This window comes from Sorex araneus, chromosome 5, assembly GCF_027595985.1.
Source record: "Sorex araneus isolate mSorAra2 chromosome 5, mSorAra2.pri, whole genome shotgun sequence".
Taxonomy (NCBI): Eukaryota; Metazoa; Chordata; class Mammalia; order Eulipotyphla; family Soricidae; genus Sorex; species Sorex araneus.
The window spans coordinates 115,135,224-115,152,211 of NC_073306.1; the positions used below are offsets into that span (position 1 = coordinate 115,135,224).

Genomic DNA, 16,988 nt, shown 5'->3' on the forward strand with positions numbered 1-16,988 from the left:
CTTTCCCAGCGCGAGAGCAGGGCTCTGAGACTGGGCTTATGTGGCCAGAGTAGTGGCCAGTGGGCTGGGCCATGGGTTTGTGGGGGGTGGGGCGGTCCCCTCAAATCCTGGTGATCATGGTGAAAAAGAAAGGTGCCAGGGGACACACGTATAAGGTCAAACACAACTGTAAAATTATGCAAGTAGACAGGTGTGCGGGCCCTTCCAGATCGCGCACAGCCTGGGCAAAATTCACAGTCCAGATTTTATGTGAGGTCTCTAAGCCATGCTGCGGAGGACGGGGGAGCCCTTGATTTAGGGATAGCTGAGAGGTCAAGCAGGGTCTCTAGAAATTTCTGCTGAGTCACCATGAGAGCTTAGACACCTCTTCACCCCTTCTGGGTCCCAGCCTCCTACGCAGTATTGGATGACCCCCATCCCAAAAGCCTACCCGAGATGCCCCCCCTCCCCACCCCACCCCCAGCAGCCCATAAGGAGAACACACGCTGGGAGCCAATGGGATGCCAGCATTCCTGGAGTCTGGTTCCGGGACTCTCACCCGGGCCACCCCACTCTGGCTGAGGCCAGCCCACCCCCCTGGCACTTGGCCAAGTAGCCTCCAGGCAGGGGGCTGAGTTCTCCCGTGGTGGGAGGTTGGGGTGGGGGCGGGGTGGGGATGTGCTGATATCCTCCCGGAGACAAAGGGGCTGACCTGCAGAGTTCCAGCGGGAGCCCCGCTCCCCCTCCCTCCCCCCTTCTCCCTTCTCAGTCCACGTGTCTCTATTGTCTGCTCCCCGATTCAGGGAAAGACACAGCCTCGGATGTGTCAAAACCACCACCCCCGGCAGCAGGGAAATTAATTACTGGACCATTTTCACTTCCTCTCGCAGTGCCCGCCTGAGCTAGGCACTGGAGCAGGACTGGGGACTCGCTCCCCCCTCTCCAGCTATGGCAGAAGAAAGTTGAACCCCAAACCCAATAGGGGGCTTCTTAGGTGGGAAGACAAACAGAGAGGGGAGGAGGGGCGATGACTCCCTCTAGGTAAAGCCAGTGTCCGCACCGGTCATTCAGTGCGGGGTGGGGGGGCAGGGGACAGGGACAGGCCCACAGGCGGAGGGGGTCTCTGCCGTGGACCTCACACTCTTTTTCCTTGTGTGACACCCTCCCACCCCTTCCTTGTGTCCCCATGTGCTTGGACCCCGCCTGCTCCCACAGCTCGCTCTCCCCTCTCCGAGCCTTCTCTCTCCATCTCATACTTTTCTTTTCCTTTCTTTGCACCCCTGGGGGTCTGTGTTCTGTGTGTGGGGGCGGGGGGTGCCTCCCGTGGTGTGTGTGAGTGTATGAGGTTACTTCTCTCGGTCTCTGTCTTCTTTCTCTGCTTCTCTCGTGTCTTTTTGTGCTGATCTCAGGCTCTCTCCGCTCCTATTTATCTCCCTCTCCCTCTCTCTCTCTCTCTGCTCCTATTTCTCTCTCCTCTCTCTCTCTCTCCTCTCCCTCTCTCCCTCTCCCCTCCTCCTCCTCCTCCTCCTCCTCCTCCTCCTCCTCCTCTTTTCTCCGTCTCTCTCTATCTCTGAGCCATTCTCGCCCTCACTTTCTCCCCTCCTGCCCGCCCCGCTCGCTCCCTCGCTCGCTCGCTGGCTGCGCCGGGGCTGCCCCCACCTCCTGCGCCGGTTCGCGGGGACGCGTGTGCGGAGCGATTGTCCTGGGGGACGTTTGATGGATTAGAGCGCTGAACAGTTCCATTGCTCGGGGACCACCTGATCTCCTCCAGCCTGCGTCCCATATAAAGCCGGCAGCCCGGGAGCTGCGCACAGCGCCCGCGCCCGCCCGCCTGCGCGCCGCCGCCGCCGCCGCCGCGAGCCCGGAGCCCGGAGCGGGGAGCCCGGAGCGGGGAGCGGGGAGCCCGGAGCCCGAGGCCGCGCCGGGGCCGCCGCCGCCGCCGCCGCCCGCCGGGAGCTGTCCAGTGCTGAAAGCCCGCGCGCCGCGCCGGCCGCACCATGCCGCGCTCCTTCCTGGTGAAGAAGATCAAAGGGGACGGCTTCCAGTGCAGCGGGGTGCCGGCCCCCCACCTACCACCCCCTGGAGACCGCCTACGTGCTGCCTGGAGCCCGGGGGCCGCCCGGGGACAGCGGTGAGTGAGTGGGAGCCGGTGGGGGGAGGGGAGGGCGAGGACGGGGGGGGGTCGCAGCCACGCCGAGGGGGGTGTGCGCGCCGCCCCGTGATTTTTTTTAAACCCGGCCTCCCCCCCCCCGCCCCACGCACACACACCCCAACCTCCGGCGGGTGCGCGCGGCAGGGGCTTCGGTGGGTTCCACAAAGGAAAGTCTCCGGGTCGCCCCATCCAGCCCCAGGACTTTGAAAGTTGTGGCCCCAGAAGGGGGTTGGAGAGAGAGAAGCGCCCCTGAAGGGCTGATGCTGAGGTCGGGGCGTGGGGGGGTGCACGGGCACTCCGAGGGTGAGCCCTCTCCCAGATGGAGGGGGGCGACCCTACTAGGGAAGGTAAGTGGGCCTGCACTAGCTGGCCCCGGAAGGTGGGGTGGGCGCCCGCCGGTATGGGGGGACGCTGGTTCCCTTCCCTCCTACCCCCCTGGCAATGCCAGACAAGTGATCTTGGTCCCTCTCTCTGCAACTCTTTTGTTACCCTCAGCCACATGACTGCCTGCCTGAAGGCTGGGCCTGTCTTGGGGACAGCGAGGAGAGGGGGCTTTCCGGGAGAGGGTTCCCCAAAGCGGTTCCTGGTCATTTGCCTCCGCACCCACCCCCACCCCCCAGCTCCTCACCACCTCCAGGGCCATCCCCAAGGCTCCCTGACAGTCCCCCGCCCCCCCCACCACATACTCCATACTCAGTGCAAGTTCCTGCAGGCGCCAGGGTTTAGGGGAGAGGGCTCAGCTGGCTCCAAAGGGGTTCCCCTGTGAGGTGGGGGGTAACACCTCTGACCGCTTGTTTGGGGACCCCTAAGGAGGTCACAAAAAGGGTCTTGGGCTGATAGTCCCTAGCAGGGGCTGTGCCTGTTGAGGGGAGAGATCTGACATGGCATGTGGCATCCGCTTTGAGTTGTGTGTGTGTGTGTGTGTGTGAGAGAGAGAGAGAAAGAGAGAGAGAGAGAGAGAGAGAGAGAGAGAGAGAGAGAGACTAAGGAAAGAAAAGAGGAGAAAAGAAAGGGCTGATGAGGTGGGGGCAGCTGAGTGTCCAGGGCCCTGGAGGGCTGCTGCTCCTCCCTCTGGGGTCTCTGAGCACTTCACCCACATTCCATCACTCTGCCAGGCCAGGTAGCAAGAGGGCGTCCGGTAAAGGGCTTTGTGACCTCATCAAGGTCAAGAAATTAGGGAGTGACGTGGGATAGTGACAGCCAATGATCCCCAGCAGGACCCAAGCCTCTTCTTTAGCCCAGTGTCCCCTACCCCATTGTCCTCTTGTCCTGACCCCGAGGGCTTCAGGGGTTGAGGACAGGAGCTCAGAAACATGACGGGGCTTGGCTGAGGGCTGGCGGGGAGGGAACCTGGGGCCGTTGCCAGGTCTGGGAGTGTGTGCAGGGAGCCGGAGCGGAAATAGCTTCAGGCTGGGACGCGGGTCCGCTGGGGGCCTGACACAAAGCTCTGGGTCCCCGCCCAGGAGCCCCCGGGCCTATCCTAGCGCTAGCGGAGGATCCCAGGGTGAGCTCGCCCCCTTGAGCAGCCAGAACTGCGGGCAGTTTCTCGGGACAGGCAGCTACTCTTGCCTTGACTTCAACCCCAGGATGCTTTAAGGGGTCCAGGTGCGAGGGGCGGGGGTGGTGGTGGTGCTCGAGTGAATGTGAGAAGCAGGGTCAGAGCATAGTCATCAGTGGGGGGTGTGCCTGGGGGTGTTCTGCCAGGGCTGACTGCCAATGACCCCTCCCTGCCACCTTTGGCTCCTGCCCCCAGAGTTCCGGGCCAACTCCCCCAGTCCCTGGGAAATCCTCAGTCTTGCGAGCCTGCTCTGCCCTGCAGCCCTGGGCCACCTGGGCCACAGACCTCTGGCTTGCTGTGTGACCTTGGGCAAGTGGCTTCCCTTCTCTTATCTTCCTGGAGGCGAAGAAAGAAAGAAAGAAAGAAAGAAAGAAAGAAAGAAAGAAAGAAAGAAAGAAAGAAAGAAAGAAAGAAAGAAAGAAAGAAAGAAAGAAAGGAAGAAAGGAAGGAAGGAAGGAAGGAAGGAAGGAAGGAAGGAAGGAAGAAGGGAAGGAAGGAAGGAAGGAAGGAAGGAAGGAAGGAAGGAAGGAAGGAAGGAAGGAAGGAAGGAAGGAGGAAGGAGGAAGGAAGGAAGGAAGGAAGGAAGGAAGGAAGGAAGGAAGGAAGGAAGGAAGGAAGGAAGGAAGGAGGAAGGAAGGAGGAAGGAAGGAAGGAAGGAAGGAAGGAAGGAAGGAAGGAAGGAAGGAAGGAAGGAAGGAAGGAAGGAAGGAAGGAAGGAAGGAAGGAAGGAAGGAAGGAAGGGAAAAGAAAGGAAAATGCTGGGGTAGAATGAACAAAGTACCCTTCCTACTGACAAGCTCAGCTCTGTGAAAGTCAAGTGTGGGTTAGGCAGCGCCAGCGCTACCTGGCAGGGGGGTCCAACAGAACGCAGGGGACACTGGCAGGTTAGGTGGGGATCTCCTCACTTCCAGTGCTGGCTGAGGGGAGGCCGCCCGTCTCGGCTCCCACCTCTGCAAGCTGCCCCGTGGTGAGAGCCGGTGCCCGGCCCACTGGCCAGCCTTGGCCACCTCTGCGGGGGCTGGTTTGTGCTGGAGACCAGGAGTGACCTCGTAGGCCCAGAAATACAGGGTCTGCCCTTCCTGGTTCCAGGGGCCTCTTCCATCCCTGGGGAGTGGTCGGGCTGGCCCCCCTCATGCCCCTGTTGAGTCGGGGTGCTGGGGGCCCTTGGAGAGCCCGCCGGCTCCTAGGGGCCCGTTGTCTCCACTCTGCCGGAAATAACCTTGCTGAGCATTTGAGGGAAGTGTGAAAAATTGCTGAGCTGACGTTTTTCTCTCCCAGCGTGTGTAAGTGTGCTGGGTAAACAAGGAGAGAGAGAGGAGGGGGGAGGTGAGGAGAGGGAGGGAGGGGAGGAGGGAGGAGGCGGAGAGGGCCTGGGGCTGGAGATAGTGCAGTTATTAGAAAGATCCTCTTACAAGCCAGTCTGATGGCGGCGGATGGAGCTGGAGATCTCTGAGGGCACAGAGTAGAATGTGGAGGTCAGGGGGGTCACAGGCAGAGAACTGAGGCTGGCGCAGGACCGAAGATTAGCCCCGTTCAGGGAATGCTTGGGAGAGGCAGGACATTCCTGGAGGACTCTCTCCCTCTCCCTCTCTCCTCTTTCTCTCCCCCCTCTCTCTCCCTCTCTCTCTACCTCTCTCTCCCCCCTCTCTCCCTCTCTCTCTCCCTCTCTCTCTCTCCCTCTTTCTCTCTCTCTCTTTCTCTCCCCCCTCTCCCTCTCTCCCTCTCTCTCTCTCTCTCTCTCTCTCTCTCTCTCTCCCTCTCTCTCTCTCTCACACGTCTCACACACACACACACTCATGCTCCCTCACACACCACGCCACCAGGCTTTCATACACATACATACACACTCACACACCTTCACACACCCTCACATACAGGCTACACATACCCTCCCATACCACACTTCCACACACACACACACATTACATACTCTCACCCACCACGCTTTTATACACACATGTACACTCTCACACACCTGACCCACATACTACACATGCTCTCACACACCACACTTTTATACGCACACACCCCTGACCCACGTGCTATACATACTCTCACACACCACTTTCACTCATGCTCACCCACACACTCACACTCAAGCACTCATACACACACTTGCTCGCAAATTTACTTACACATGCACTCACCCAGGACACGCTTTCAAACTCGCACATGCAGACACACACAACACATGCTCACACACTTCCACACAACTTCCACATGCACTCCTGCACGCACACACATGTGTGCTCACAGACACTTTCACACATGTGCTTGTACTCACGGCCACTCACACACACTTGCACAGTGTGATGTCCCTCTGATTCAGCCACTGTGGGCCGGGCAAGGCGGAAGTGGGTCCTAGGCTCCAGGTTCCCCGCACAGACCCCCTAGATAGGGAAGGGGAAGCCCCCTCTTGGACCCTCCACACACACTCTGCTGAACCAGGGCCAGCAGATCTCCTGGTGCCGCCTCCTCCTCCCCCCAGCCCGAGGCCTCTTTCCCGGCGCTCAGCGCGGTTATTGGCGGCCTCTGAGCAGCTTCCCTTCCTCTTGTCTCCCATGGGTGGCTGAGTGCAGAGTCAGCCCTTGGTGAGGCGCCTGCTCGGGCCTCTGCTCCTCCTCCAGCCCCGAGCCCTGGGCCCAGCTCCCAGGGTGCCTGCAGGGAACAGCCTCGCCAACCCAGGACTTTGTGCCCTCACCCTTACCCCCGAGCTGCAGCCAGGAGCCACGTGCCACTCCCGCTGCTCCCCCTTGGTCCTGCCCTGCTCTTCAGAGCACCTCCGCTGAGCCGGCAGGGAGGATCGATGAGGCTAACGCAGTGGCTGGCCCCCGGGCGGCTCCATTAACCCCCTCTGCCCTCTCTGCCGACAGCACCCGCTCCTGCTGCCGCCCGCGGCTCGGCTCCGCGACCACGTGACGCCGCAGCGCCTTCCCCTCTCGCTGCTGGTGCCAGGGAGTCGCTCCGGCCACGCCGCGCGCCTGGCCCACAGCCTCCAGCCACCCCAGGAAGTACTCCTGAGCACGGGGCCGGAAAAGGCCGCCCTGACAGACCCAGGGAGCCCGGAGAAGGCTGGGGAGGCGCCCGCCGGCCACCTCTCTTGGTCCCCTCCAGCCCCGCTTCCCCCCCTGGCTTCTTGGTCTGGCCTGGGTCAGAGACAGGTCAGAGGTCCAGGTTCACGCCCTGTGACTGATGCCCCATCTAGGAACAGCTCGAAGGTTGAGGTCGAGGTGAATGTCTGAGGTTCTTGTCTGGCCCAAGATCCAGGCTAAACCATGTCCAAGTCCAGGGGTCAAGGTTCAGATCCGTCAGCGAATCCAAACCCAGGTCCAACCTCTACTCCAGGGTCATGTCCATGTCCATGCACGGCTAGCAGAGCCCACCAGCCTGACCCCCAGCATCAGCCTGCTCTGTGGCCTTGGATGAGTCTTTCCCAGCCCTGGCCTCAGTTTCCCTTCTCATGAGATCAAGCGGCGGGGTTTGGACCTAAAACTTTCCAAGAAATTTCAAATCTCCTAAGAAGGATTCAGTGGAAGTGAGGATTAATAGGACCCAGGGAGGAGAGAGAACTCGGGGCCCCGTGGGCCCCCCTCCAGCCTAGAGTCACAAGGGCCTGAAGGCCTGAGGGAGAGCAGGAGAGAGTCCCTGTACCAGTGACATCACCCCAGACACCCCAAAGGAACCCCAGGGCCCCGCAGAGAGCAGCCGTGCAGAGGGGAGAGAACTCTAACCCACAGCTATGGACCGGGGGTCAGCAGGGGCCTCAAGGGGCCCCAAGGTGACATGGGCAGAAATGATGGACCCCATCGGGCCTCCCTCCTGGGTGCTTCACCCACATGTTCCAGTTTTGAAGCCCCAGGATAAGGGGGTAGGCGTGGTGAGTCCCCCCCACCCCCCAACTCTCGACCACCTTCTTCCCAGCCCTGGGCAGCCCCCGAGTGGAGAGTCCAGCTACTTCCCTCCTGCCTCTGGGTCCGCAGGGATCAGGACTCTTCAGGGCCAGCAGGGGGATGGGGGGCAGAGGGGGGAGGCCTGGAGAGGAGATGGGGACTGGGTAAGCTCCCCCCAGAGGAGACCCCTCCCAGCCCTAGCCTCTCTCACTCCCCCCACCCTCGCCCCCAAAACCTTTCCTGTTGATTCCTGCAGAGCTGTGAGCCTCCCGTAGGCCTCCAGGAACTGGGTCACCATCAGGAAGAAACAGAACATGGGGAATGGCGGGGTGGGGCTCCCCGTCTTGGAGACACACCCTGGGTGTCGGCGCCATGCCCGACAGACAGACCCGACTCTGCAGCACCCCCCGCCCCCCCAACACACACACATACACATACACATACACACAGAGAGCTCATCTGCCCCCCGGGGACCCCCTCCCCCGAGGGCAGCTGCCGCAGCTGCAGGGCCCTCCGAGGAGGTGGGTTTCTGGTCCAGCGCCCAGGAAACGGCTCACAAAGATGCTGTAATGAGGGAGGGGGGTGGCAGCAGCCCCTTTGCCCGGCGCTGTGAGCAGACAGGAGAAACTATTTTTATCCCGCTCTGCTGCTGACAGACCTGGCTTTCTGCTCAGCTGGCTGGAGCTGTTTCTCAAGGCCCCAGGCCCTGGCACAGCTCGAAATAGAGCAGGCAGCAGCCCCTGCAGCCCCCCGCCCTCCCCACCCCCACCCAGGCAGGACTGGCCCGCCTGGAAAGCGGGTCCACCAGGCCCCTCTCCTCCACTGCCCATCCCAGATGCGAGGCCGGGAGGGGCAAGGGGAAAAGGGGCTGGAGAGGCGGGGAGTCGGGGTCCGAGCCTGCTCTGGGACCAGAGGCAGGGACAGGCCCTCGGGGGGGCCCAGCTCCTGCAGGATGAAAGACCTGAGCAGGGGTCCCACTCACGCACTGCGCCCCAGGCAACTGCATGAGAAACGAGACACATCTCACTTTTTATTCATTGTTATGACTTGCAAAAGTTTGCAGGGGTCTGAAGCACTCCGCAGAGCGGCTTCCACCCAGGTCCACAGTCCCAGCATCCCGCCAGACTCACGCCACCTGGAGTCAGGGGACCGGGGGGGCCTGATGAAAGTTCTACCCCCCACCCCTCCCCACCCCGCCCCCCAGCAATGGGAAATCGCCCTGCCCTGAGCTGGCTCCGCGCTCCCCTGCGTGTGTGGGGGCAAGCGAGGCCTTTGGAGGGTCACCAGCCTCAGCGCTCCTGCAGTGCCCTTGGGCACATCCTTGGGCCTCTGGGCTTGGTGCAGTGCCTGGCACGGCAGGGCAGGGCGGTGCGGGCTCCGAGGGAGCGGGAAGCCTGGGTAGAGGCGGTCACAGGGTGCACTGGAGAGCCCCCCCCTTCCCCTGCATTACAGGGGACAGCACTGTGCCCGCAGAGAACTCAGCACCTTGATTCTCCTAAAATTCCTCCCCAGCACTCCTTGGGGTATAGGATTAAAAAAAAAACAAAACACCTTAATCGAAGACCTTCAGTCTGTACTTTAGAGCAGGGTACACCAGAGCGCGTCTCAGCGAACAGAACCACATCTGCTGGCCCCAAGATTTCTAGCGAAACTCGCAGGGGTGTCGCTGGTCATAAGCCTTCACTTGGGGGGAATTTGAGCCCAGAGAGGCTGTTTGATTCTCCCAAGGTCACACAGCCAGGAGCACAAGTGTCAGGGTGAGCCCTGGATCTCTTTCCTGCCTCTATCCAGACCCAAACCCCAAGCCGAGGCGAGAGCGAGAGTCCAGTGGGAAGGGCGGGTGCCTTAAATGCAGCCACCCTGGGTTCAAAACCCTTGGCACCCTCAGGGTCCTCTGAGCCTCACCAGGAGTGAGCCCTGAGCCCAGAGCCAGGAGTGAGCCCTGAGCATGGATGGGTGCGACCACCACCCCGCCCCCGCAAGCCAAACCAAACTGGACCGCCTATCTCACCAGGCCAGCTAGGGCAGAGGCAGCTCAGCCCTCCCCCTCCAGGCTGCCCACCGGGCTGCCACAGAGCATCAGCAGGGCTGGCAGTGACCTAGGGCAGTGCTTCTCAGCCTGGTTCCCCCTCTGGCCCTCTGACCTCTTCACACACACACACACACACACACACACACACACACACACACACACACACACTCCCATCCTGCTGGTCAGCCTCTTAGTCTCATGCCATACGTTCCCCCTACCCCCCTACCTTTACACAGTTTTCCTCTGTGGCCCCTTAGGATATCCTGGGGACACTGGTCAGGGGTGAGTCTGGGATATGGCACTGGTCGAGACTGGCTGACCTAGAATATTCTCAGGGTGGACGCCCAGAGAGGTGTGGTGGTTTGCCTAAAGTCACACAGCAGCCTGGGAAGCCTCTGTGTGTTCTCTCCCGCCACAGAGCCGAGGAGAAGGGCACCACTTGGAAAGGCGGGGGCGACACTAAGGAGCACGGACAATAACCGCTCAAGAGGGTCCTGGGGCCTGGCATTGTGCCGAGCACTTCACATGCATTAACTCACTCAGCGCTATTGTGAGCTCCCTCCCACAGCTGGGGCACCAGAAAGGTTAGGTCACTGGCCCGAGTCACATAGCTGGGACGAGGACCACGGGGGTGGCGCATCCAAGGGGGATCCAGGAAGGATGGGGCAGGGGTGGTGAGGGCTGGGGGAGGCCAGGACAATGGGCATCCCGGAGGGCTCTATTCAGACACAAGCCCCAAAAGGTCCTTGGGGCACCCCGTCTTCTTCCTGCACAGCCCAGCCGAGGTCACCGAGCCCACAGGACAGGAACAGGAAAACTTGGGGGAGGGGGGCTCGCCCCCTCCCACCCCCACTTCAACCCATGCCCAAAAGCCACAGCTGCCGGGCACAGGTCTGGCCTCACACTTCTGGTCCTGAAGGCACTTCTGCAGGGCTCTGAGGCGGGTGGGCGGTCTTTGTCTGAGCTGACCCTAAAAGGAAGCAGGAGCCCCACCCGCCCCAGCTGCCTGGGTAGTGTGCTGCCATTCTGCAGACCGCCACCAGAGGGCACCCCCGGCGGACAGCCCAGTTTGGGTGAGGAGTAACCAACGGAGTTCCCATGATGCCTCCGAAATTTTCCTCACCAGAACTTGAGGTAGAGGGGCTGGAGCAATAGCACAGCGGGTAGGGCGTTTGCCTTGCATGCGTCCAACTCGGGTTCGATTCCCAGCATCCCATACGGTCCCCTGAGCACCATCAGGAGTAATTCCTGAGTGCAGAGCCAGGAGTAACCCCTGAGCATTCCCGGTGTGACGCAAAAAGAAAAAAAAAACACACATACTGGTGCTCTGAAAGGGCTGACGATTAATTGTTCACATTTCTGCTTGACTACTCAGGGACTCCTTACTGCAATTCTGAGTGAGTGGCTTTTCCTACCCTTCACATTACAACTGGAAAAAAACAGGGGTACAGAGAGGTTAAGTATCTTGTTCAAGATCACACAGCTGAGGCAGGTGAAGCTGAAACTCAGTGCAGGTAGCCTGGCCCCAAAGCCAGGCTCTAAACCAGCAGGCCAACTGTCCCTAATAACCCCTAGGCCAGGCACCAGTCACAAGGTCAGCCTTCATTTGAAGGCCTTCCTGTCCCTATATTCTAAAAAAAAGGACCAGAAATTCTTGCTAACAGCCACCCATTAGAATCTGTGTCTCAGAAGCAAGTGGTCTCAGGATGAAACAGAACACAGAGTAGGGGGGAAGGGCAGGGGCTGGCCAGTCCTGATCACACGCATTTTACACATATTTATTGAGTGGTCACTAGCTGTGGCACTACAATTTGAGGGTGGACAACCCTCCTCCCAACAGGAAATGCCCAATATGTGGGAAACAGGGGTGCTGTGTGCTGGGTTCCAGTCCTTGCTCCTTCTCTTGACTGTTTTTCTCGTTGCCTGGGTGATTACAAGGGGAGGAAGTACAGGGCGAGGGGTAGTCCGGAAGTACACTAAGCGCAGTCTTTTTTTTTTTTCTTTTTGGGTCACACCCGGTGATGCACAGGGGTTACTCCTGGCTCTGCACTCAGGAATTACTCCTGACGGTGCTCGGGGGACCATATGGGATGCTGGGACTCGAACCCCAGTCGGCCACATGCAAGGCAAACGCCCTACCCGCTGTGCTATCGCTCCAGCCCCCACCCCATTAGCTCAGCTTAAACCATACTCCCTGTTGACTGGGCAGGGAGCCTGGGTCTTGGGAACTTCCAAAAACAGAAAGGCAGGAAGTAGAGGGGAAAGTCCGGGAAAGCCCCCTCTTCTAAACTGCCCCCCTGCACTACTCTCTCTGCACCTGACTGTAGACTCCTCCCTTCTAAGTCCTCCACCTCACAGTCCCCAGTTAGTCCTGCGCACAGGGCCTGTGTGCAGCTGGAGGGACAGGAAAAACACGCGCTCCCACCCCCTCAAAGCTGGGAGCATGGGACCAGAGCGATAGCACAGCAGGTAGGGCATTTGCCTTGCACACGGCCGACCCGGGTTTGATGCCCAGCATCCACTATGATCCCCTGGGCACTACCAGGAGTAATTTCTTAGTGCAAAGCCAGGAGTAACCCCAGAGTATCACTGGGTGTGACTCAAAAAGTCCTGACCCCCTTCCCCCCCCAAAAAAAAGCTGGGAGCGCGTGGGCACAGACATTGGCCCATGGCCACCCCACCTGCAGGGTGAGGCAAGAGACTGAGTCAGCAGGAATTCTCACCAGAGAGGGGTCCGGGGTGGGGGGTCCTGGTCGGGCTCTCACTCACTGGAGCAGGGGAGCTCTGAGGGTGATGAGAGGTGCAACTCTCAGGCTTTGCCTCCCCCCAGCCGGGCAACCTCAGAGAGAGTCTCTGACTCCAAGGTCACAGGAGAACATGGCCATTTCACAGCGGGCTGACCACCCCCTGTGCGTGTCTGCAGGAATTCCTAAGCACTGGCGTCCTTAGGGCACCTGCTAGGACCAGGCTGACCTGGACGACAGACAACTCTGGGTGCGGCACACACCCCCCAACAACACCCCTTGGGAGCCCTTCTGGGATCCCCTGGGAAAGTCTCACTCGCCCATCCACCCATCCTCGCCGTGGCCCAGGTGGACAGGATTTGCGGGGGCACTCGGAGGTGGGGAGGGGAGCATTCTCACAGGGGCTCCAGAGCAGTCTGTGGAGGAGGAAGCAGAGCAGGCTGGGAGCAAGCGCAAGGACGTTCCGTGGCCGCACCCCCGGGAGCTGTGGAAAACCCTCCCTCAGCCTGGGCTCAGGAGGAGTGTGATTGGATTCCTGCAGCATCTCCTTACCACGCACCTCCTCCGAGGGGCCGTGCTGGGCACACAGGGGTTATCCAGCCCCGGAAACGGCAGGGGCTGGTGGGGGAGGCAGACAATTAAATAATCTTCAGAGAAGTCACTTTCTCCAGCAAGTGAAAAGCATAATTATAACAGCTAACATTTATATAGCAATTACCGTGTGTTCCCTCTCAATTTCCTTACGCTGAACACGGGGGTTATAATAGTCCCTACTTTGCGGGGTCTGTGACAATTAGCTAAATGACTTTCACGCGCTAGGCAGAACTGGAGCACAGTCAAGGCTTACGGCGGTATCTCGCCACCTCTGTTCTGTCCACTCGGGGAGAGAGTCCAGTTGCAAAGTTCCCTTTGGTGAAAGCAGCCACTGAGATTCACACTCGATGTAATCCCGGGGGGTCTGCATATTGTTAGAACCAAAAGAAGTCGGGGCGGGGCTTGGGCACCTGGCTGCTGAGGCTTGAATCCAGGTCCCCATCACTTTGCAGCCGCGAGCTTAGTGGTTCAGCGCTATAAGCCTCAGTTTCTCTCTCTCTGCAGAGTGGGTATGACAACCAAAAAGCTTGCCCTGTGATGAGTCTGCTAAGGCACAAAGCCAGGAGCACCCGTGGGTGGGTGAGGGTTATTGCGGCCTCTGGAGGAAGGGCTGCAGCCTGGCACCAAACGCAGGGGTGCCTGCTACGGACCCCTGACCCACATGCAGTGATCGTCCTTTGCATTTTGGGGTGGGGGACACACCTGCGGGTGCTCAGGGCTTACTCCAGCCTGTGCGCTCTGGGATCAGTCCCGGGGAGCGCGGGGTACCAGGTCGGCGGTGAGCAAGGCAAGCATCCTGCCCGCTGTACCATCGTTCCGGCCTCCTACGGCCGTTCTTTTGTCAACGTGGCCAGGGGCGACCTAGCCGGAGGGCGCAGGGGGGTGGCCACCCAGTGTCCACACCCCCAAGGGTCCTCCGGCTCGGCCTTTCCCCCGCCTCACCTTCCTCCCGCGCCTCTGTCGCCCCCTGCAGGCTACGCCCCGCACTGCCTGCCCCCCAGCAGCTACGATGCAGACCAGAAGCCCGGCCTGGAGCTGGCGCCCGCCGAGCCTGCCTACCCGCCGGCGGCGCCCGAGGAGTACAGCGACCCCGAGAGCCCGCAGTCCAGCCTGTCGGCGCGCTACTTCCGCGGGGAGGCGGCCGTCACCGACAGCTACTCCATGGACGCCTTCTTCATCTCCGACGGGCGCTCGCGGCGGCGGCGGGGCGCGGGCGGCGGGGACGCGGCGGGCGCGGGGGACCCCGCGAGCACCGGGGGGCCCCGCGCGGGGCGCACGGGGGCCCCGGCGGGCGGCGGGCACCGGCACGCGTGCGCCGAGTGCGGCAAGACGTACGCCACGTCGTCGAACCTGAGCCGCCACAAGCAGACCCACCGCAGCCTGGACAGCCAGCTGGCGCGCAAGTGCCCAACGTGCGGCAAGGCGTACGTGTCCATGCCCGCGCTGGCCATGCACGTGCTCACGCACAACCTGCGCCACAAGTGCGGCGTGTGCGGCAAGGCCTTCTCGCGGCCCTGGCTGCTGCAGGGCCACATGCGCTCGCACACGGGCGAGAAGCCCTTCGGCTGCGCGCACTGCGGCAAGGCCTTCGCCGACCGCTCCAACCTGCGCGCGCACATGCAGACGCACTCGGCCTTCAAGCACTACCGCTGTCGCCAGTGCGACAAGAGCTTCGCGCTCAAGTCCTACCTCCACAAGCACTGCGAGGCCGCCTGCGTCAAGGGCGCCGAGCCGCCCCCGCCGCCCCCCGCCGGCCCCGCCAGCTGAGCCTGCAGCCCCGCGTGCCCGCGCCCCGGGTCCCCAACCCCCCCCCACACACAGCGGCGGCGGCGCCCCCCCGCGCCGTCTCCAAGCCCCCAGCTGCGTCTCCCCTGCCCGCGTCCCTCGTGGGGGACCCTCCCCCCCGCAGCCCGGAACTTTGTCGCCAGCCCCTCCCCGCTCCCCAGCCCGGCGCGCCCTGACCCGCAGCGTCCCTTCCGGCTCCCTCCCGAGACTGGCATCGTGACCACCCCCACCCCGACCCCCAGCCCAGCCCACACCCTCCAGGCTCCCAACTCAGGCACCAGAGCTGGAATCTTCCACCTACAACCTGCGCCTCTGCTACACGCCAACCCCCACCCACCACCCCCTCCCACCCCCCGCCGCCTGGCTCTTCCCCTTGGCAGAGCGCCGGATCTTTCTTATTGTCGCCCCCAATCTAGGGCCCAGCCTGACCCTTGGCGCTCACGCCTGCCTTGGTTTCCCCAGGCTCAGCAAGACAGAGGCCCCCCGCAGCCCTCGGGCCTCATTCCAAGCCCGGACCATCCCTCTGTCCTCCGCTCCCCTGTATGCGTCTAGGGGTCCCCAGTCTACACCAGTCCCCGCCATATCCCCCCCCCACAGATCCAGCCACTCCACCCCACTCACCTGCGTTCTCCTTTGTCCACGGGTGGGGGGGGCCGGTGCAAATTCCCAGTGCCCCTCACCCGCTCCAGCAGCCCCCTTCTCTGTGCTGCCCTGGCCTGGCCAGTTCAGGGCCCACTCCGCTCACGCGCACCCCCTCTCGCCCCAGGCCAGCCCTCCCCTGGACATCCAGCGCCCCGCCCCACCCCCACGCCCTCTCCCCACATTCTCTGAGCACTTTCCCCTACCCCCAGAACTACAGGTACCCCCGCTTTGTTGGGGGGGAGGTCGGAGGCACCTCGCACACGCCCTTCCCTCTGTCCGGCTGGACCTCTCCCGTTCTTGGTGTATTTATTTATTTATCTATTTATTGTTCTAGTTCATCTCTTGGCCTCACCCAGGGAACTGTCTGGCTTCCCCAGCGGGACTGGGAGGTCAGGGAGCCAGGCGAGGGGAGGGGCAGCAAAGGCCACGGAGGGCCGGCTCCTCTCCCCCCCTCTCCCCTCCGCCCTCGCGCACCCCACCCCTTCTCGGGAGGGAGGTGAGGGGCCAGGCCCGCCCTCCTCAGAGCCTGAACTCTGGGAAGGAGGCTGGAGGAGGGCCTTGCGCGCGGAGGGTGGGGTGCTACCCCGCTGACTCCCTGGGGGTCCGGCAGGGGCGCCAGGAGGGCGCTTCTTGGGGCAGGTCCCCGTCCTCCTGAGCCTTCTTGCATGCTCACTCCGGTCCCCGGAGCGAGCCGCTTCCTCTATTTGTTTCCCCCACGTATTCCTCTTCTGAGGGACCCCAGGTTCCAGGGACCGACTGAGCCCCGGGCCCCGCTGGGGCCCACGGCCTGCTCCGCCCCCCGGGAGGCGTGCTCACTCCCGGCCACGTCTATGCAACTCTTCCGTGCAGAGGGGCTCCCGCGGGCCGGCCGACACTACCTCCCCCGCCGCTAGTGCATGCCCGGGCAGGACCGGGCACAGCCTCCGCGCCCGCGGGCCCGGCCCCTCTGCTTTAAGCACACGCCTCTGCGCCAGGCACTCGACGCCCCGCTCCGGGGGACCCCTCGAGGCCTGGACTCTCCGCCCTCCCCCGCTCTGCGCTTACCCACAAAGCAGGGTGGAGCCCGGCGCATCTCAGCGCACCTCGGCTGGCCCCCGGCCCCCCCCCCAGGGGAGGGAGGCCCAGGGATAGGGGGAGGGAGAGGGGGGCCGCAGAAGCAATTACGGAGGGTGTTGACCCTGTAGATAGGAACTTCCGACAGCAATAATTTTCCATGCATGCTACGCCTTTTGGCCATATTTTGTATGAGCGCTAGGCGCTCCCCCCTTCTCCCCGCCCCCCCCCCAACGCCCACCCCCCCCCATCCCCACCCCTTCCTCACCTCCAGCAGTATTACTTGTAACGCAATTCAGGGATATTAAAGGGACTTTGGCCACTCACTTGTGCCTCTAGACCTTGTGATGGGGGGGAGAGGAGGGGAGGGGAATATGGGGGGGGGTAGTAAGGGGCACTGGGAATTTGCCCCCTGTGTTTTCTACCTTATAGCTTCACCAGTCTAGAGCTGCCCCCAGAGGTCACTCAGCTTCAGCTCCAGGGACCTCTTAACATCAAGACTGGCTTCCTTTGGATGAATCTCTCTCTCCCCTCTCTCTCTCTCTCTCTCTCTCTCTCT

General features: G+C 61.9%; 1 protein-coding gene across 1 annotated transcript; it reads left to right on the plus strand.

Annotated features, from left to right (window-relative positions):
• The first annotated feature begins 1,528 nt into the window (after window positions 1-1,528).
• Window positions 1,529-16,731, plus strand: SCRT2 (scratch family transcriptional repressor 2). Its single transcript, XM_055139810.1, is given in 3 exon segments — window positions 1,529-2,042; window positions 2,044-2,110; window positions 13,923-16,731. Coding segments are annotated over 3 exon segments (927 nt in total). The 5' UTR covers window positions 1,529-1,976; the 3' UTR covers window positions 14,717-16,731.
• The last annotated feature ends 257 nt before the right edge of the window (window positions 16,732-16,988 follow it).